This window comes from Leptosomus discolor, chromosome 5, assembly GCF_034619465.1.
Source record: "Leptosomus discolor isolate bLepDis1 chromosome 5, bLepDis1.hap2, whole genome shotgun sequence".
NCBI classification, from domain to species: domain Eukaryota; kingdom Metazoa; phylum Chordata; class Aves; order Leptosomiformes; family Leptosomidae; genus Leptosomus; species Leptosomus discolor.
In genome coordinates, this window is record NC_141395.1 from 55,085,530 (window position 1) to 55,108,089 (window position 22,560).

The 22,560-nt window shown below is 37.4% G+C and overlaps 1 protein-coding gene across 1 annotated transcript in view; it reads left to right on the plus strand.

The window, feature by feature from the left end:
* Positions 1 to 21,216, plus strand: part of SLC26A7 (solute carrier family 26 member 7) — a 69,269-nt gene extending 48,053 nt beyond the window's left edge. The window contains exons 11-18 of the mRNA XM_086465491.1: positions 4,684 to 4,790; positions 6,992 to 7,058; positions 11,402 to 11,518; positions 13,263 to 13,311; positions 15,850 to 15,950; positions 18,868 to 18,922; positions 19,013 to 19,116; positions 21,181 to 21,216. Of these exons, the coding sequence (XP_086321617.1) occupies positions 4,684 to 4,790; positions 6,992 to 7,058; positions 11,402 to 11,518; positions 13,263 to 13,311; positions 15,850 to 15,950; positions 18,868 to 18,922; positions 19,013 to 19,116; positions 21,181 to 21,216 (636 nt within the window). The remainder of the gene's footprint in view (positions 1 to 4,683; positions 4,791 to 6,991; positions 7,059 to 11,401; positions 11,519 to 13,262; positions 13,312 to 15,849; positions 15,951 to 18,867; positions 18,923 to 19,012; positions 19,117 to 21,180) is intronic.
* The last annotated feature ends 1,344 nt before the right edge of the window (positions 21,217 to 22,560 follow it).

The following is a 22,560-nucleotide window of genomic DNA, read 5'->3' on the forward strand; positions in this document are numbered from 1 at the left end:
TGTTATGAAATCTCTCCTTTCAGCCATGGATTGCTTCTTCTTGCAGATTTAATGCTTACTTCTGTTCAGGTCTTCTGTCAGTCCCTACACTGTCTTGGATGACTTAACAGTTTCAGATCAATAATTGCTCTGTTCCACTATATATGTTACATACTAACTGTACGCATAACGGTATTAGTACTCCTTCTGCTATATTCATCTTTTGGCTGTTTCCAAGGTGTTGATTTCCATGTTTCTGTGTTTTGTACATTAACCTAAGAATGATTCATCTTGATTTTTTGCCTTTTTTTGGGGAACTACCAGGAAGTTGATCTGGAATTCTTCTATAAGTGTATCTCACTTTTCAGGTCCTTAGATCAAAAGTCGATTTCCATATCCTTCCTTCAAACCTAATTTCTTATGCAGGCCTACTTCTTGACTAACTTCCTTTTTTTATTTCCTAGCTTGACAGTGCACTTTCCTAGTATCAATAAAAAGGCCAGTGAACTTCTTGTTAACTCTTGGTTTTAATGCTGAGCATGCCAGATAAGCTACAACCCTTTAAGCTAGTCAAAGACCACTGCCCGGCAATGGACTGCTGAAGAAAAATATTCCTTTTGCTGTTAACAGTTGGACTTGAAAGTGACCAAAGATGGGGAAAAGTATTTCAGAAGGCAATGCTCTAATGAGTTAATTATATAACAGGGATTTGGGGTATTCAGTCATGAAATACTATGGCATTTCAAAAAAAAAAGAAAGAAATTTTCAAAAATTGTAAAAATGACTTGTCCAGGAAATGACCATAGCTGAGAAAAAGCTAAGTTGTATGTCTAACTTGTAAAGCAGAAAGAATAGCAACAATTTATGGTAAAAATTACACATTTGCTGCACGACTTCATGATGTGAGAGGCACTTATGGATGTATGAATTGTAAGTGTATTAGCATATATTAATATGTATTGATGCAAAGAAAGATACTAATTCAGCAATTAAAGTAGACCCAACAAGGAGGGTCTCATTTTCAATAAGTATCCTCCAAAATCTTGACAGTGTGGGTTTCTGAGACATGGATCTACCACCCTGCCAATCTACTTTATTAAAATAGTTTGGAGGAGGGGGCCCAGGGAGGATCGTCCATGGAATTTTGGATCTCACTGGTGCAATTTAATGTATTTTTAGAACTTTCTAACATATTATCGTCAGAAGAGAGATGGCCTTTTAGATTTGTTCAGATATTCATTACATAGGAACCCTGATTCATGAGGGCTCTGAGACCTCTGAGGGTTTTGCTATACAAACAATTTTCCACAGAGTAGGAAGCCATGTCTTCTGTGGTAATAATTTTACATGAATGCTTCTATCTTATGACATCCTAGAGAGATTTTCTGACTTCCCTGCATTAGTGAATATGCTACCCTGAGCTGTATTACCTTTGGTGTAGTTAGTCTCAGTGGGGTGAGAAGTCATTTACAAATTCTTATTCCATTGAAAGTGCAATTGCCATATAAATTATTTTTAAAGAATAATATTTATATAAGTCTGTCTGTCTCCAGCGCAGTTTGCAAATAAATACCCTCTCAACCATTGTGTACAGACTGCTGGTGAAAAATTATATTGAAGAAATACCATACCACTTCACATTAAGCAGTTCCTGCTCTATTGCTGTGGTGGTCTTCACTTCAGCACTAGAACCATAAGTTTTGATGAAGGGTAACCTAAGGATGGATGCACGCATCAGTCATTTGTCTGCAGGACGTGGGAGCATGGGCATGCTACTCAGCCTCCTTGGAGCCAGAGCCTCCTCCAGGACTCCAGCGTCTTCCCTGCCAAGGCACTTCCTGAATGAACAGGACTTTAATAGGATTCATCTTTTGGCTACTTGCTGGTGACCGCAGCATGGGCCTCTATTTGAGCAAGTCATCACAGCCTTACATTATAGACAGTACAGAGCTGGTCAGATGAGTCATGTTAGGATATGATTCATCTCTTCCTCAAGTAAGCACCAGCATAATCAGGTAGGAGTTAGATAAACTGCATCCTAAACCTCCCTCACTCTGATAACCAAATCCTCATTGATTATGGTGGGAATCTAGACAGCTCACCCAGTTGTGGATAGTTAATGCCAAGCAAAATGACCCCTACCCGTTCAGGCAACAGCTGATCACCTCAGTTTGCAATGAAAAGGGAAATTTATAGTCTGGTTTCAAAGTGGTACGGAAACATTTAGTATCACAGTACCTTAGTATTGTATTGTTTAGCCATTGGATCAGAGAGTGTTCTCCCGATTCTCCTATTTATATGCTTTTTTCCTACCAGATTCCCATCTCATTCTCCCCTCAATGCTGGATGTGTAGACCCTATGAAATGAAAGGTCTAGATGGAAACACACTGTCCACAGAGTTTTGGAGGCAGCTGTTATATATACAGTCATAGTACCTCTCAATGCTTCTGATACTTTCTGAGACATGCAGAATTTAACATAAATCCCTATCTTCTGCTTGTTTCTTTTCTAAATCTTTAGAATTTTTTTTTTATTAGTACAGTTCAAGCATACTTTGAAGGTGGATTTTGTTTGACTTTTGAGAATAACATCTGCCTGTAACACATCGTTGCTAAGATTCGAAGAATGAGTAGATTCTATCTGTCCTGGAGTGTATAATATCCATCTTGGTGTAACTTGCCAATGAAAACTTAGATATTTTTATGACTTCTTTGTTGAACCTTGCAACAACCCATGATTTAAAAAAAATGTCTATCAGATCAACATAACTTCTTTCTACAAGTTTGCTGCTACCCTACCTAAAAAAGTACTGACTCTAGGCCGATACAAAGCACTGAAAGAGTGATTGCCAATGATTGTTTTGCAGTCTCTGGTTACAGTTAGGATGTAAGATACTAGGCTGCTAAAGAGGCCCTTGACTAGCTTTCTCACTACTCAGCAGTACTTAAATATTTTTGGCTTTCATTCTTCTTATGTAGACTTTTTATTGGGTTTTCATGCTTTCTCTTTTCTCCTGAGACGGAAGAGTTTTGCACGTCTTGCAGCAGTGATTTAGTTAGATGAGGCTCAAGTCTGCAGTGCAAGTGGATTGCTTGATCTCAGGTGTTGTCAGGGATTCAGCCTTATCGGGTTGGGCTAATTCTTCATCCTGCCTGAATTTCAGGTTTGTAGCAGTTCTGTTAGCCCTTTTATGTCCGGCGAAGTCCTTTATAAATATATATTGGATTTGTAAATCTCAGAATTACTTTCTCAGGGTTTAATTGGAACTTGATGTTTGTTGCTCATGAAGGTATTCTTTGCAAGTATATACACAATAATTTGTATAAGAGGTCATTTTAAAATATAACTGGAGATTGAGCACTGTTTCAAAGAATGAACTACTTCTTTAGGTAGCAACCGTGCCATTGAAGAGACTGCAAAACTTTGCAGTAGTTTAGAATTTTGAAGATGAGGGAGGAAAAGGTTTCTTGATAGAGTCATGTAACACTGTTCTCTGTGAAGCACAAATTAGTACAGTATGAATTATATTTTATAATTCATCAAATAACAGTTCTGAAATCTGCTTGGGCAAATTCCTGCGGTTACACTGAAAGTATTCTATTGTCTCTGGCTTTTCTGAGCTAAGTGAAAGCACCAGAAAGGATAATGTTAAACCTGATTATGCCATTGTAATGTGATCTGTTCCTCTGCAAACATTGACAAGAAGCATTGTAATTGTTGAAATGGGCACCTTTTCAGGAGATCAGGGCATCCAGAGGAGTGAAAATAGATTCCATTCTTCTTTAACACTTTTTATATAAAGATTAGGTGGCAGCTTTGCTTAAGGCTCCCTCAAGGAAAGAAATATATGCTGACATTAGGTTGGTATAAGAAATCAAATAATTTGTACTTTTCTCCTTTTAATTGTAAAATCTGGGTATCTCTCAGCCATACATGACACTGTAGTATGGAAATAAAAATGATTGTTTCAGTTTAGAAAATAACAACGAATTTGATATGTTAAAATATTTGGGATTTTTAAAATATTTTACATTCCTTTTCAAAGTGACTTCTGTTTCAGATATCCTTTTTTATTTTTTTTTATATTTTATTTAAAATTAATCCAAAGGTTTATTAATTAAATATTGAAAGATGGGGAAGTAATCTGAAATCTCACCATTTCCATGTGAAGGAATTCATTCCCCAATAATTTTTATTTTTTACAGAGTTGGTTTAGTCAGCTGTACTTTGATAAATACGACTTTTAATTAACCTCCTTGCAAATTATAATTCCCACTTATGCAATTAGTGGAAGAAGAGCTCTCTGTATGCGTCCTTTAGGGTACCTCACTGTGCAAAAGGGAAGGAGGTTTTTAAATGTGTGCAGGTGAGAAAATCTTGCAATGTGAAAAATAAAATACAGGTTTTACAAAACAACCGAGTTAATTCTAAATTATGCTGTTAGTGCAACTACATATGTTATTTTAAGAAACTCTGGAAGGAACCTCTGAGAGTTGGGATGAGTGCCATGTCATATGTGTTCTCCCATGGGGAAGAAATGTTTTAATCGCTAATTCAGTCTTCAATATTTGCCAGTTCAAACATCCAAATGTTCATCTCTGAGAAACAATCTTTGTTTTAAAACATTGTTATTTCTGGTTCAAAAAATGCATATTGTTACAAAATCTAAAACTAATCGTCTCTTTCTATTTCCCTCCTTAAAGGGCATATGGGTTAGTACCTACGTGTTTACAATATGCTTTGCTGCTAATGTGGGACTGTTGTATGGTGTTGTCTGCACTATAGTAATTGTGGTTTTCCGCTTTCCCAGGTGAGAAACAATTTGTTGAAATGTTCTAGTAGCACATCATTATGTCTGCTTTCTGGCAAATTTCTTCACAGTCGGGATAGACATACAGTATAGCAAATGTAACAATGAAATGTCAGGTTTTTACTTGCAGAAAATTACGAGATAAGACAATTCAAAAGGAAAAGTCACAGCTATGTATTTACTGTATGCTAAGGATCTCTAAGACATTTCATACTATGGTATTATTTTGTGATTTCTGTTAGTATTACACATCTGTATGATTCATTATTTGAAGGTAGCATAAAATCAATAGAAAGAGAAATATTATAATTTTTTTCCATTTGATATTTATTTGCTGCTTAAGGAGAATGTCTGGTAAGCCTTAGTAACTAAATGCATTTATAAACTCCTAGACACTATGTGGCACAGGAGTTGGTAGTTGACATTTGCACAGCTAATATATATTAATGAAACATAACCTCACAACTATTCTAATGTTTAATGAAAAGCATAAATTCTATGTATGAAATAGAAAAGTCAGGACAAAGAAACTAGAGCTAACACAAATTCATGTATTCTTTTGCATATGTTACAGTTGCTACTTTGGATCGTGAGTAAAGGAAAATATCAGCTGAGGTTCATGTTCATTTTGTGCTAGAAAATTAATCCATGGCTCACCAGTCCTTGAAATGACTTGCTGCTTCCAGGCAGTTGTTTTCATGAACATTGAATCCCATTGCAGTTAAGCACAGTATAGACAGCTTGATTTAATGCTAAAAGTTAATGGTGTTAACCATTTGTGCATAGGTCTGTTCTCACAGAATAAGTTGCAGAACCAGTTTTAAAATAACTCAAAATTACAAGGCTATTACAAGTTATGGAGGATGGTTTATGCTTGAATTAGTTAGTTAGTACAACAGTTCAACAGTTAGTACCTTTTTGATAACCTTTTGCAACTCAGTGAACTAAAATTTTGGTAAATTCTGCTAGCTAAGGAAAAGGCAAGTTTTTGTGTTGTTTACACCCTGCGCCTGGATGTCTGAGGTTCTCCAACAGCAGAAAGGGGGGGATACCTGACACAAAAGAGGGTGATCCTCTGTTGTCTGATCTAACAGAGACCTTAGTCTGAACCTGCACTAATTAAAGTAAATAAAACTCTTCACAGTGATTTCTGTGGTCTTCAGTAAGGTTGCACGATTGTCCATGCGATATAAAGGCATTGAACAAGCTAACAGCCTTAAAATACACCCTGCACAGATGAGGTTAGGAAGAGAACATGTAGTAAGCCATCCAGTTGTGGGAAAAAATGTCAGAAAAAGTGAAGCAAGAAAAATACCATAGATGATTTACTGCAAAGTTTCAGTTCAGATGCCAGTGTATTGGATGTGGTACATGTTATGTATCAGAATGTATTAAAACCAGCAGCAGCTACAGCTCGGCTTATGCAAACAGGAAGGAACAGCTGACTTTTGCAAGCCTCATTTAGCCAGCCACAGTACCTGCAAATACTCCTAGCACATTGATAAATCTATTCAATGTTTGTATTTCGGGATTATTTCCATTGCCTAGCTTTAGGCACAGAGCTCAGATGGTAGCTAGTGCTCTTGTTCTGCAGTTAATGTGTTCCTGCAAATGATATATTGAAGCAGTAGGTCCTACACTGAGCTGCCTTTTCACTGACTGTGTAGAGCGCATAGGGATACTGGCTTTTCCAGTTAAGTCCCCCACTTTGATAGCTAGAATGCAATGTTCTGCTTCATCATACAGAGAGGTGCCAATTTTAATGACAAAAACTCATCCTTAGTTTTCATGACCCGTTGCTTTTCAATATCTTTTTTTTTTTTTTTCCTTTCCTTACAATATGATTTTGCAGGGTAAAATATTAATTAAACGTCTGTGCTTTTGAAGCTGTAGATTATATATTGGCTCCCTTGACTTGAGAATAGCTCTCTGGCCAGATACAAAACAGTAATGAAACTTAAAATCAAAATTTTATTTAGCAGAAATTTCGTTATTCCTATTTTTGAAGTGATACATTATAGGTTTTTAGTCTTTAACTGGATCATTACCACAAAATATAAGCTCTATATGCACAAAAATACATATGGATTACATTGTCACGACTTTAAACTTCTATGTTGTTTTGGGGTATGTCCCTTCCTGTTTCTGTTCAAGACTACTGATGATTTGCCTTACAGATTTTCTTTGTGTATTGATTACAGAGCAAAGACACTGAATTTGAAAACTGTGACAGAAGTGGAATATAAATACAAACCAGAAGATAATAGTGTAAGTTCATTTGTGTGTGTGTGTGTGTGTATGTATGTTCAACTATTTCCGATTTGTTTATTTTCTCTAGTTGGCTAGCAGATTGTAATCAGTGAGTCAAGGGAACATTTTTATGATACGACCACTTGAAATCTAAAGCCAGTATGACCTAGTAAATACAAAACTAGTCTGGGCATCACAAATCAGAATATTTTTCTGGTTTTGCTGGTGGTCTGCAAAGTGAAGTTAGGTATATCCACTTAGACATGTCTACCTTAGTTTATTTATTACTTTTAAGTAAGGAATTGCTCTTTGTAAAAGTTTCCTAATTCCTATGTCTAAGGGAATCTCTTGGCAGCAAGGAGCCGACAACAGCTGTCTCTATATTCTTATCGTATTTCCTTATTTCCTGAAAGTTCTCTGATATTCTCATCATGCATAATCACTTTTCTTACCCCTTTTCTGCCACCAGCCCTTTGTGATTGGACTGTCCCAGAGGACACCGCATGTGGCTGGGGAAGGAGAGGGACAGTAACATGAAGTTGTCACAGACTGTTTCACACATCTCAGCAAGCTGTACTCAAACAAGGGTACCCTCACGTGAATAATGGATGTAAAAATCTCTCCCAAAGACTGTGCTTTTAAAATTTGGCTTCTTACAAACTTTAATCTACCAGTCAGACATGTTAAATTCTTTCAGTTATTTTCATTGTAATTATCATCAAAGTTACTTGTGGTCAGGCCTATGGTAAGAAGAGAAGGGTAATGACCCAGAGAGGTGAACTTCCTCCTCCAAGATGACATGGTGGGTCAGCAGCCAAGACAGAAGTAGAACCATGTGTCCTTTCAGCACGAAGTCCCATCAGTAGAACATCCTGCCTTCTCCACTGTGGAAGTTTCTACTACGCCCTCTTTCCTTTCCTAATGCTGATAAAGGGTCTTATGTATCAGTAACCAACATGCTCAGCAGTTACTACCTTACCATTAAGAAGCTCTTTAAAGAATTTATTTTTTCTGGCAAATGTTTTCCATCAGAGCTATCTGGGGCTCAAAATCTGAATTCGGCTCAAGAGTGTTTACTGTTTTGGCATGCGAGCAATGCTGGAATGTGAAAGGTACATGAGAATGAGAAGGACTCAAATGTGAATTAAAACCACTGTTGTTGAGGCTGGCCCAGCTGTCAATTATTAGACCACTTTTCATTCTTAGGAAAAATGTTGGAGTAACTTTGTCAGATGGGTAACCAAAATATCATTTGCCTGCTTTTTTTCATATCAGTTCATAAAACATTTTGTACAAATCCCTACATGTCTTTTTTTTTTTTTTAAGCTAACTACTGCCCTGCTTTTTTTCTTTAATAATTAAGATTAATGCCAGTACCCAAGTAATAACAAATGAGTGTCTGCAGACAGTGGGAAAAATAACATTGTGTTAAGAAAGCAAATTGCTCAAAAGCTTATTACACTAAACAAAGAAAGAAAATATTTTTAAGATTTAGAAAAATGCCTTTAATTGAATTTAGAATCATTGGGTTGCAGCAGGCATTTAGTGTAATTTTTAATGTATGAATGTTAGATTGATCCAAGTTCCTCTGGTAAATAACAGCTTAGACATAAACAACAGGACTTTTAAAAATGAAAATATGCAAGCTTAATGATCTACTCTGCCATTAAGGTCTGTGGGTTTATAGGGGTTATTTCATCAATAGGACAAAAGAGACTTTCATGTGGAAAAAATCAAGAGGATATTTAGAAGATTATGTGGAACATACTGCATCATAGGTATTCACTGAACTGAACTCTTACCCAAGCATAGGCAGTGCTTTGTAGAGTGCACGAGGCAATTGCCGGTATCCTTCAAAGTGACAGCAGGGATAGGCCACCTGAGATAATTTTCTTTCTTAGCAAGGACACAACAATCGCATTCATAGGTAAATTGCAAAAAGTCCCTATACATAATCTGGGGTTCGTTGCCTCAGTTTTGGATGCTTGAAATGTTTTCTTAGTCTGTATGATGGTCACTGCAGTGTTGTCTTCTGGTTCCTAGAAGTCTGAATAGCAGTCTACAATAGGGAAGTAGTATGTGTGGTTTGTCGTGAAGATTTCCATTCCTGCTTTGCTTTTAGGTCTGTTGGGAAAACTGTATATCTTCAATGCAATCCCATGCTTTTTTGAACTACTTGAAAAATGGCCTGTGTCAGCTCCACTTACTCGGGTATGAGCGTGACCTTAGAACCATTGAACAGTTTCAGTTGGAAGAGACCTTAAAGATCATCGAGTCCAACCCTTGTCCTAGCTCTATCAACATCTCTAAACCATGTCCCTAAGTACAACACCTACCCGTCTCTTAAACACCTCCAGGGATGGTGACTCCACCACCTCCCTGGGCAGACTGTTCCAATGCCTGACAACCTTGTTACATGACTCTGACTTCTGTTGGGAAGAAGAGATGCTTTTTGAATCTATATTCTCTTGTGAATTCTTGGTTTTTACTTCTTGTTACCCGTTGTCACAAGTGGTTTGGTTTTGAGAGCTGACACATAAGTCAGATATTTTATTTCACTAGTAAATAGGTATTTTCTGTATCCAGACCTGGTTTTGCACTTAGTTATAGGATACTTTACTGCATATAGCACTTTTGTGGACTGAAATAATTTTGGACAACCTCTTGGAGTCAGAACTGTTGATCTGCCCTCATGGTCTGCTGCTGACCTGCTGAGGTGTTGTCAGCTGCAGTGTTTGCCCATTAAAATCAGCAAAATGTTGTCTCTCGTCCTGTTTTCATTCTTCCAAAGTGGGCAGAGCTTTTTGTGAGACTTGAAGCTGACACTTGTCAATACCATGTTTTGGATGTGAAAATACCCAATGGGAATCGTTGCTGTGCAAGGTTCAGGTGGTGTGTTCAAGGATCCTCTTTTCCTCTCACCTGGAAGGAGAATGCTCTGAACTTCCACATGTAACCTAGAGAACACAGGCTTCCATAAAAGATTCCTGAAAGGCAAATTAAACCTACTACTTTTTTGGCAACTGGCACTTACGAACAGAATTATTGTGGCTATTTAAGATTCTCTAGTTGCGTGCATGATTGTCAGGTAGAAAAAGTTGAAAATGCTACTGAAAATACTGGTAACTTTTACAGACCACATGTGATCCTGCTTATTTCTGTTTAAGCACTAGATGAGTAAAAGCTTAATACAGTTATTTATTAGAATATACATAAAGAACTATATAAGTAGATGTAATATCTTTTACTAGATCAAATAGTACAACTGGAAAAAGTAGAAGTCTCCGACAGCTGACAGGCTTCTCCTCAAGTCTGAAATCAAATCAGCAGAAATCAAAGCAGCTGTGCTCCACTTTGAATTTGGTCTGTCTCAGATATAATTTTCCTAAGGAAAAGAGGCATGGTTCACAACCTGTGGAAAATGGACAGCTCAGTAGAATTAGATTAATTTTACCTACCTACAAAACCTGTATTTCAGCTGAGCATATGTTTGCTGATATCCAATATATTTCAACATAAATATTAATTTTCTTACTGACTCTTGAAGATATTTTTTTAAGTCCACCTTGAGAATGGAAGAAATAGTGTTTGTTTTGTGGGAAACCTTCCCCAATGGTACCTGGGGGTTTTTGATCTCTGTCTGATGGCTTTCAGAAATTGTTCTGCTGTGTAATGTCTGTGCTTTAAGCTACATCATTCATTGAAGGTAACTGTTGAACAGGCTGAAACATATGTTATGAAGTGAAGAGCAGGATTGGGAGCAGCTGATGGCTCTCACATAGATTATTCATTGTGATTATTGTAGATATGTGCTGGCAAATTTTAAACGTGTCACCCAAGCTTGGTCTGGATCCACTAAGTATTTTCATGAATAAATATCACTGTTATACTAAAGTAATCTTCAGATGACCAAGATGAAGATTCTCAGTGCTCCCCAAACCATTTGCAGTGTTTGTCCCAAAACCTTGTTAGTTTTTCCAATACATGTGTTTGTCTGATGAAAGATATTCCCTGTTTACAAACCTTGTCTTGCCTGTGTTTGGGGATCATACCAACTGAAACAATGGTACTATTATTTGCGACATAATAGTTCTTACTACTATGTATCGTAATGAATATGATTTTTCTTTCATGCTAACTTGAATTAACGATAATTTTCCTTATAGGTGGTTATATTTCCTTTCCTACTTCAGTTGAGCATGAAAACTGATCAAGACAGTTTTCTATTGAACCATTCTCAATTCAAAGCTCCTTTCTAGGATTTACACGAATTTTCAGGATTTTAAAAGAGAAATTAATTTGATTTTCATTCTCCAAACCCAAGATAATCTTCTCAGCATTATGTTTATTTCATTCCACAGGAATCATTAAAACAGGTAAAGATAGTTTCAGTCAACAACCCATTAGTCTTTCTGAATGCCAGGAAATTTCGCACCGACCTGATAAAGATAATCCAAAAGGATAGTGTGGGCAGCCAAGCATGTGAAGATGTAAACAAGGTAGGATGTGCTATATGCTTCAGTAATCATGGTGACAGTGTTGAAGGTCATGATTTCTTTCCTTGCATTTCTTAGAGAATGCAATCAGATACTGAGGCAGATATAAAAAGGTAGTACTGCAAATCATTCATTTAGAATAGAATAAAGTTCATCCTTACTTAAACAGATTCAATATGGATTATTTTCTTCTTATTACTTGCAAAGAATATTTCTACTATTTCTGTATACGATCCTGTAAAAGACATTATAGCACTGATCCAAAACTCTTCAAAATTTCTGGTGAAACTTACATAACCTCGGCTGATGTAAGTTTATGATTTTAAAAAGGCAATGAGTAGCTACAGATCTACTTGAATAAAATGTCCTTTTTTTTTGCTGGAAATAGGTCCATGAGAGATGGACACTTCATTTGTTTTTCTAGGAATTCCAGGAGGATTAGGAAGAAGGTACAAACTGGCTAAAGTTTTTCTCAGAGCTGGTTGTTTCTTTTTCACTTTTTGCAGTGATTATATTGGAAAAATAAACAGTATGTAAATTATGTGTAACTCTGTTTTGGAGAAAATCTCCATCAGTATAGCGGTTTTTGAGTTTATCTGCCCGTAACTACTGCAACTTCCTACAAGACCCCCTAAAAGGGAAAAAAAAGTCTTATTATTTTTTCATTATTACAATGAAGACATTCCGACACCATGCAATGTTTACTGTAGGAAATGTCATCCGGTTTGGCAAATTCGTCTGAGAAAATCACAGCTATTTCTTAGATGGGTCATTAAGACAGTGTTCAGTCTGTCTACCACCTCTGCTGTCTCTTGCCAAAAAATTGTGCTACCCATAAGTCCTTTGATGGGTGGCTTCTCCTTGTTCAGAAATTCAGCTCTGAAGTTGTGCTGCTTTTTTTATTTGGTTCTGCTAGGCTAACTGATTTGGATTGGTGTGATAATAAACCCCCAAACAGAGAGAAATTCCTTAAGGTTTGCATGGAATATGAGTTAATTTAATAAGTGTAATAAGTTAATAAGTTAGTTTAAGTTGCTTAGGAGGGAGATTTTATCCCTTGTCTCTTCTGTAAGTTACTTGGCAGTACAGCTGCCCAAAATTGTGTGCATGATTTTTTTTGTGTGGAATAAAGTTCTAGCACATAATGGGAGTGAAAAAATTTCGCTTTGGATTTTGTTTCTGTTCTGTATTTCTGGTTTTAACTCATATTTCTACTGAGAACTTAGCATTATATTGAAATTTTTATAAAAAAATTTACAGATAAAGGTAATTCTTTAACAAATTTAAATGTCAAAAATGTTCTTACTGAAATATTAGTGTAGCAGATGAGACTGCAGCAAGCAGAAAATGTATCAAAAGTTAATCTTATAAAACTGCTGTCTAGAATTTATCTTTTCAAGAATATTTTCTCATCTTTTGACCACTTTTTAACCAGCCCCTGCTTCCCCAAATGCATCATGTTCATAACATGCTTTCCAAACACAACAGATGTTGAGTAATCTAAAAAGAAAAGCAAAATATCAGTTTGGTATAACTTTAGAAGAATACTGAGAGACATGCTCAGCTACTACTTTATATCCAATAGGCTGTTGCATGATTTTGGAAAGAAGCAGTCAACTTTGATACTGAGAAACAGAATTCTTGTGTATTGCATTGATTTTCTCTGATTACTATGCATTGGACTAGTTTTCCTTGGCGTGTTAATAGTTTGTTGCTTTTATTTCAGTGTGAGCAGAACACACTACTGTACTCATTTTCCAATGGAAGTTGTCATGGTGAGTTTATTATCTATAAATTATGTTAAAACCAAGATGCATGTAAGTGTGCAAAATGGCTCCACGCTTTTCTACTTATTTCTAGGTGAACTTAAGTTGTCTGGAAAACAAAAATTCAGTGAAGCATGAATGCTAAACAGTGTTAAACTCTGTTAATCCTGGCCTAACGAGTCCTATTTTTCTTTTGTTCTTGACTGGCTTCTTAAGATTTCAAAAGTAGGGAACCCATGAAAATACCTTTTCTGCAGGGGTCCCTACTTATTTCACAGGAACCACTGTGTGCATACTGAGAGAGGTACGCAGTGGGGAGAACCACTTCCCATGTTACTGCCTGGATTGGTCTTAAGACAAAGGCCTAAGAGGCTGTTTCGCTAAGCTCTGGTCTTGGTTTTTTATGCATTCACAGTGGGAATATCAGTATGCAAAAGTAAAAATAGGTTAAGATTAGGGCTGTGTTAAATTTTTGTGATCTTTAAAGCCACTTAGGAGAAAATCTCAGAAAATATCAACCGAATTATCAGTGACATGAGGGCCATCAATGTTGTACAGGATATCAATATAGGATAGAATAAAGAAAAAAACCTAAGGATTTGCTTTCAATTAAGGACTGCACTGGTAATTCCACTCTTCCCACGTTTTGTAACACTTAAATCAGAGCACATACGTTCCCTTGGGAAAGCTGCATCAACCTTTTGTAGAAGATGCTTTATACAAATGTCTTCATAGTGGGTGGAATTAAAACACTTGATTTAAAACATTTATAAGCATTGAGGCCACAGCATCAAATCTGATTTGGAAGCTGTTGTCTGAATGGTTACATTTATTAACTAGACTCATGACATTTTTATGATATTACAGTGTTTAGTTTATTGGGGGTTACACAGTGCTTTGTTGTAACACATGGCAACGTAATGGTAATAGCTACTGAGGACTACAGTGCTATACTGTAAAAGTCCTGCCTCAAGGACTTGAAAGCTCTGTTGCTCCTTGTACCAATCAGTCTACGGTGACTCTTCATGGGGCTTTAAAATAAAAACAATAAAGAAAAAGGAAAAATCCCTATTAAAAAAAAAACAACAAAACAAAACAACACCCCGAAATGTAGGGCTTAATTTTTCAGGAAATAGGGGAGCAGGAGGACATAATCCATCATTCTTACAACAGTCAATTCGGAAATCATGGCAATTTACTTTGTCAAAGTGTTTCCTTTCTCCCTCTGGGGATACTGATTTGCCATTGGTCTGTAATAGCACTAAATTAAACAGCTGCTGCTGCCCTGGCCACTGATTAAGAGAGGGAGCAGGTCTGTAACTACCCACCCTACCCCACCCCACCCCCCTTGTCTAGAAGCCAAGGCAGCCTCTACTATAATGCAGGGTGCTGGCTGGGTGGGAAGGTAGAAGGAGTAAGCAGTAGGCAGAAAGACTAAGTTCTTTTGTTTTGGAGGCAGAGAATATTTCAGTGAGCAGCTGAGCAGAGCTCATAAATCCTTTCCGGGTTTCCGTCACAGTAATGTGCAGGCAGGAGGCTTCCTTTAAAATTCTATATTTTTGTTTAGTGTGTATCTATAATATATGTTGGACAGTACAAAGACAATAAATCTCTGGAGGTGCAAGTCCAAAAGGCTCTGGTGCTCAGACTACTGTTAGAAAGGAATTAGCACCATTATAAATCTACACCATGAGGAAATTCTAAGTGTTCTCAAGAGTTTAAAATCTTTACCTCTGCTCTGTCAAAACCATATAGCTTAGCTCATCTTTACATTCAGAATTGCTTCCCTTCATCTTATTTTTTTTTTCTTTGGAGTTTTGTGCATTATGATAACTAACATTTATTCACAGAGCAATGTAGATAAGATGTGCGTTATTTTCTAGTTTTCCTTTTATGAAAGCCAGGGATCATTTATCTAGGTGCTGGCTCAGGACACATTTAGTACAGAGTGTGCCTAGTTTAAGCACAAGATAGCATGAGGTTGAAGAATAAATACAAGACCTTTGCAAATCTTACCAACATCTTTTTTTTTTTTTCTCCACCATCAGTACATGATAGTATTTAAAAATTAACCAAACAAAAACAGCATAGTAAAACCTTAGGAAAATGAAAGATACCACTTTACATATTTTCCTTCCTTATGGGCAGATATTAGTTAAGATATAGGCAGGTGTTTAGGTACTACAGAAATTACTGTCATCGGAACTTAAAAGAGAGATGTATTCTCTGTGTATCCCATATATATTCTTCCAAACACACCAAGTTATTACCCTGACTCATTTAGAAATTCAAATTTGAGGAAGCAATTCTTTAATTCTTGAGAAACTATTCCTGTCTAAAACATCTCACTAATAATATGTTCTGCCTGTCATCACTTCATGTTCATGACTCTGAAATGTGCCATTTACTTGACTGGTACCCCAGTACATAATAGTAAAATTTTTATTGTGATAGTTTGGGCTTATTTCTTGATCTATCATTATTCTTATATGAGTTTCTTGACTATTCTCTCTTTTAATTGAAGTTTTTCATTTACCAAATGTGTAGGTGAGTTGCTGCAGTCATGTCACAGTGAGCAACGTGTTTTGGTATTAGACTGCAGTGGACTGAATTTCTTTGACTACACCGGAGTCTCAGTGCTGCTTCAGGTATTCATGACAGACCAATTCTATACATAAAATTGTAATTACACATAGGAGTTATTTGGGTCAGCTACTAGTCACCCCACCTATATCAATGGATAAACATATCACTCATGGAAAAGATGAACACTGATTTGGTATTAAGCTGCACTGTGTTTGTACATAAAATTATACAAAAAATAATTCTAAAGATTTTGAGTGATATTCAGTGCAAATGTAAGTATCTGTATGTAATGGAGATGACTTTTTGAACATTTAAAAAAAAAAATTTTAAAGCTGTTTTAGATTGTGTTTGACCTCGTCATATCAGTTGCAGCAGAGCTATGTGTAGATTTACCCCTTTAAAATTCCAGCTTTTAATTTTGTGATTTTAGCTGTATGTCCTGCTATCTGTTAAGCCAGAGGTCTTAATGATCTCCAAATTTCTCCTGGCTTTTCAGCCTTGCAGGCTGGGTTCCTCAGGTATCGCAGGAGCCTCAAGAAGCTCCCAGAAGACTAAAACCAGTAACCACTGGTTACTGTGATAAATGGAGTTAGATCCAGTTGGTGACTGGTCACAAATGGTGCTGCCCAGGGCTCAGTACTGGGGCCGCTTCTGTTTAACATCTTTATTGATCTGGATGAGGGGATCGAGTGCTCCCTCAGTGAGTTTGCAGATGACACTAAATCAGGTGGGAGTGTTGATCTGCTTGAGGGTAGGAAGGCTCTGCAGAGGGATCTGGACAGGCTGGATCGATGGGCCAAGGCCAACTGCATGAGGTTCAACAAGGCCAAGTGACAAGTCCTGCACTTGGGTCACAACAACCCCATGCAACACTTTAGGCTTGGGGATGAGTGGCTGGAGAGCTGCCAGACAGAAAATGACCTGGGGGTTTTGGTTGGCACCTGGCTGAACATGAGCCAGCAGTGTGCCCAGGTGGTCAAGAAGGCAAATAGCATCCTGGCCTGTATCAGAAGTAGCGTGGCCATCAGGAGTAGGGAAGTGATCATGCCCCTGTACTGGCGCTGGTGAGACCACACCTCGAGTACTGTGTGCAGTTGTGGGCCCCCCCACTACAAGACAGACATTGAGGTGCTGGAGAGTGTCCAAAGAAGGGCAACAAAGCTGGTGAAGGGTCTAGAGCACAAGTGTTATGAGGAGCAGCTGAGGGAACTGGGGTTGTTTGGCCCAGAGTAAAGGGGGCTGAGAGGAGACCTTACCGCTCTCTACAACTACCTGAAAGGAGGTTGTAGTGAGATGGGCATTGGTCTCTCCTCCCAAGTAACAAGTGATCAGATGAGAAGAAACAGCATCAAGTTACGCCAAGGGGAGTTTAGATGGGGTATTAGGAAAAATTTCTTCACTGAAAGGGTTCTCAAGCATTGGAACAGGATGCTCAGGAGAGTGGTTGAGAAGCCATCCCTGCAGGTGTTCAAAAGATGTGTAGACATGGATAGGTCTTAAGTTGAGTCACTATCCCTGGAGGTATTTAAAAGATACATAGGAATACAGTTTAGTGGTAGTCTTGGCAGTGTTAGGTTAATGGTTGGACTCGATGATCTTAAAGGTCTTTTCCAACCTAGATGATTCTATGATTCTGTGATTCTATGATTCCACATAGTAAGCATTTCTATATAGTGAATGAAAAACTATGTTCAAAAGCAATTTCTTAGTTTCCATTGAGTGTGTCATTTAATAGTTATATAGTTGTTACAGATTTAAGTGGGTATGCAAGGTTTGATTCATGTAATTTCTCTGAGTAAGATAGAAGACTAGATTTGAACTTGGATCTCAGCCCAGGACTTTTCTTATCCTAACCATTTTCTTGATTCAATGCAGTGATTTAGCACTGAAGTAGGTGTTGCCTTAAAAATATTAAATTAAAACTACATAAAAAAGAAAACTGGAAAAATAGGGTTAGTGGGAGTTACTCTATTATGGCTCCCCTCCAAGTATAGGCCATTCAACAAAGCGTTAATTAAAAAAAGAAATAATTGTGAAACTGATTTCCAAAAGGTCTTAGAGACCTGAGAACTACAAATTATGTCAAAGAACTGTTTGACAGATTTGTGAGAGGTTAAGTCCGTCATGGGCTGTGAAGTGCACAGGTTGGAGTGCAGCCTCTGATTGAATGACTGCTAGAAAACCGAGTTACTCAGAGGGGTAACACACTCAACATGTCCTCGTTATTACACTCCTTCCCAATAAAATCATCACTGCTGCTAGAGTTGGAGTGATTTTTAGACTGAGTCAAATTTTTGTTTTATTTTTTTTAAAAATAGGGTATTCTGATGTGGTTCTCATTGAATTTCTTCTCTCAGAATTGTTCCACTTCACATGGATTATTTAAATATTTTTTGAAGCAGGGACTGTTTTGGGTGTTCCTCATCTGCCAACAAAAGGTCATACTCTGGTTCTAGAACTATTTTCACTTTTTTTTTTTACATTCTAGCTTATTGAATATTTAGTCTTTGTGAAGCTGAACATTTTCAAAGAAAGAATAAAGAATAACCTTCTGCAGAAGTAGCATCATGGTTATGGTGCTTTTCTGATAGACTGCTGGAAGTCTCAAAGATTCCTAGATCTGATTCCTGTCTTTGTGGACTGGTAGGTAAGCATATGGAGAGGAGAAGAGAAAACTTGCTGAAAAAGGAGAACTGGAAAAAAAACCCTAAAAAATACAGTAACAAACCGCAAAATTGTTAGTTAAATTCAGATTTAATTCTCAGCAGAGTTGTAGGGTACTTTGAGGAGAGTGGAGGAAATTAGTGTGGGTTTGTGTTGTTTGCATTGTAGAAGGGCTCGCTCTGGTGGTGGCTCGCAGTATAGCTTCAACAGCAGCACTCCACGCTCTCTGCCTGCTTTGAATATTCTTTTTGAGTATTTTATCCTCTATTGGTATTTTAAACAGTGTTTTTGAATTTCATGTTTTCACACGTACAGATTTACATGGACTGTAAAAACAGACACATCAATGTGTTGCTAGCACACTGCAAAGGCAAGTATGAACTTATCAAATTTTTAACATGATGGTTTATATAGCATCACTACCTTACCAGTGCTCATATGTTTGTTTGTTTTATTGCAGCTTCCTTGATAAAAGCAATGCAGTACGGAGGGAATCTCGAATCTGAAAATTCTGTTTTCTTTGAATCTGTTTCTTCAGCAATTGATGCCATTCAAATTCACAGGGTGAGAATTACAGCAGGGGTAGGTGAAGTCTGGAAGGCTTCTTTGATGCTCACAGCAATTTGTTAAGGTCTGGGAAAATCTTATTTACTCGGTGAATCTTTTGTGTAATCTTTTGTCTGTCTATTCTTTACAACTGGTCCTTAGCCTCTGGTCTGCAGTCACCAAGCTTTTTCTGCTAACACACTTTCCCATCACTGTCTCTCCTTTAGCAACAACTTCTTCGTCTTCTATGCTAGATCCAGAGGCACTGTGTTGTGGTGCATTATTCTGGGTGCATTTTCTCCACTGGAAGGCATAATGTCATCTAGAAACACCAAACATTGCTTCTCGATGAGGCAAATTAACTCAGTCAGTTCTGCATTACTGAATCTACACTCCTCTATTCCTCAGCCTGGGTTGCTTAAAGCTGCTTCACACAGCACTGCATTGTTCTGACCAAAACATTTCTGGTCCCTCAGAAAGTTTGTTTCAAGCTAATAAGCTTGCCACTGCCCTGCACTGTAGTGTGCTTTGTTGGCTCATTGGTGGAAAAAGAGGAGAGGAATTGCGCAAGGTGGAAGAGAGAGCTCGAGGGAGAACGAAGGCTTGGCTCAGAAACTGAGGCTTGAGGCTTGAAAAGGCATTTGCTTGAACATGTATTTACTTGCTCAATAATTCTTACATTCCTTGTTAAAAGGCTGTAAACCTGGGCTTTGCTTATAAACCGTGTGAGCCTTTTCCATTGTAACCCCAGCACAACAGAGTGTGCATTACAAGTAGTGTGCTTTCCCATGGTTTTATTTGATTCCAAATACGGCTAGAGCTTGACTCAGAGCTTTCTCCAAGTGATGTTAAACTCATCATGGCCTGTGGCTTTGTTTGTTGGGTTTTTTTCTTCACTTTATATTTTACTCATTAAATTAAAGCTGCCTATGGACAAAATCACTTTCCATTTATTTATCCAGCTAACGTTAGCTGGCACAGTTGTCTAGTGAATTGACCAGAAAAACATGTTCTCTTCAGAGCTTTTTGACTTTTTCAATTTTGTTGCCCTGCAAAAAATAATTTACTGAAATGGTAACTGCAGGGCAAAAGTAACGGAGATGGCTATTGTATATTTTGTCTGGATTTGATTAGATGAATTAGGATGATTGTTGTGTTATAAAATCTCTGCATTCTTTATAGACATTAATTAACCTTCTTAACATTCTTGTAAGATAGTTATGTACCAGCATTCTCATTTTATGGAAATGGGACATGGACAGACCAGGACAAACTTTCAAAGTGAAAAGGGGGAGTTAGAGCTCAGAAGCCCACTTTTCTAGGAACTGATCCCACATTTCTGCTAGAGCTGCTAGGCAAATCAAAATTCTGAATAGTGGCTTAGTGGCTAAGTTCTAAAGGCTTGCACACAGACTCAAATTTTAAATGTAATTATGAACAGTGTATACGTGCTGCTGATGCTTCTTCAGAGTATTCAAAAGTTATAATTCAGAGTTTTTTATGTGTTCCTTGCATTTTACACCTGAAGATAAGATGAACAGGAGTAAAAAGGCAGGGTGACTGCAATAGCACCATCACACTGTAACTAATACTGTTTGTCTATGTACTCCTCCTGTACCCTTTTATGACACTGAGGCCAGTAGGAATTTCGAGTGTTTACATGAAGGAAAAATGGCAGGATAGGATGGGATAGGATAGGATAGGGTAGGAGGAAGGAATTGGAGATTTACAGGAAGCGGTTTGTTCCGATTTACATTTCAGCTTCACCCCGCAGCAGGAAATAGTCTTTCAGTGGCAGAACGGTAGAGGCAAGAGGGCTTCATGGTTCCTTTCCATCTCTGCTGCTGTTCAGAAATGCAATTATCTATTTCCTCCAAGGACAATATCATGTGATTCTCATTTTTATGTTGATAAGAAACTCATCTGTTGCTTTATGCAGTTCATCCTCATCATAAATAACTTTTTGATTTATCAGTCTTTATAATGGTGGCATTTTCAAGCTAGCACTGCTTCATCTGCTGATTTTATATTATGTTGTAGGAAAACATTATGACACATTTTTTTCTGTTTATTCTAATTTAGAATTACAGCAAGTTCAATGACCAGAGTGAAGTGTGATGTCAACCCATTGAATAGTTTCATCTGCTCATATTCAGAATGAACTACAGCACAGTTTCTTCTTAGCTTTTTTCTCCAGGGGATTTCATAGGTGATCTTTTGTATGCCATATATATTTACTACATTCAGTAATGACTGATCTGCCATTTAGAAAAAAAACTTTCATCTGCCATCACTCAGAGAATGTTCATACAATTGTTCTATAGTGGTTTTACATAATATTTTTATATAAGTTTAGATACAAATTATTAGAAAACAGACATGAGGTACTGACTGTGTTTACCAGTGAGGTATATTCTTTTAGATATCTTCTATTGTAACGTTAGTTGTAATAGACACCTGTAGTTTTGTGTATGGAATAATGAGACATTATGAATTCTTAAAACCAGGGTGTTATAATTGATACAGCATATGCAGGAGGGCATATACCAGTGCATAGTCTTTGTAATGGCTTTACTTACCCTTTCTTCTGTTCAGGACAACCATTTGCAATAACAGCATTGTATCACAGCTAATACATGCTTCCATTTTTTATACCTGGTTTTGCATGCTTTTTAATGCCTGCCAAGGTCAGAGGGAGCACTGTACATTCAGAGAAGGCAGAAGTATATTGGCCAAGTGCACTGGATTGTCTGCCCCTCTAGTAGTTGTCATGAATTGTTATTATGGTTTACTAGATTTTCAATGCCACAGATATTCTTCAGCTCAAATCAAAGAGGAAATACTGGTAATATTTTTTCAAAACTTGTTCTTGTTTCCAGCATAGAGTAGCCTGCATTTCCAGTTTGAGTTGTGATTTGTTTGGTGTTGAAATCTTCAGCTTTGGCAGCTGAGAGATGACAGTGGAAAGACCCTTAAGGTGTGGGCCACATTTCAGCCCCAATCCTGATGTGCAAGCACACAAATGGGGTGGAGGAATTCATGAGTTGAGTATCTGGTTTGCAATTATGGATTGCCGGCAATCATATTAGACTATGCTATCATATCAGTATCATCTTGTGCGGCAACGTATGACTTTTTTCCTCTTACCTTTGTTGCCATACCTGAACACTAGCAGTAAAAAGTGAGTTGAGCAAAAACCAATCAAAAAATGAGAAAGGGTAAGGAAGCAGGATTTTTGCTCACCAACTTAAAAAAAACTATGGAAGCTAAAAGGTAAATGAATATGGCACAGCTGTAATGGCCATCTTAGTACTATAGAGAGGAGAGAAGTACAAGGGTGCTTTGTGCAGCTGGAGTGTATAGGAAAAATTTAACGCTAAGCATCCTGTTTTCAACAGCAGCTACATATGTATGCTGGTCTGGACTCTCCTTGCTCTGTCTGCCCAAAGCAGCTGCCTGCAG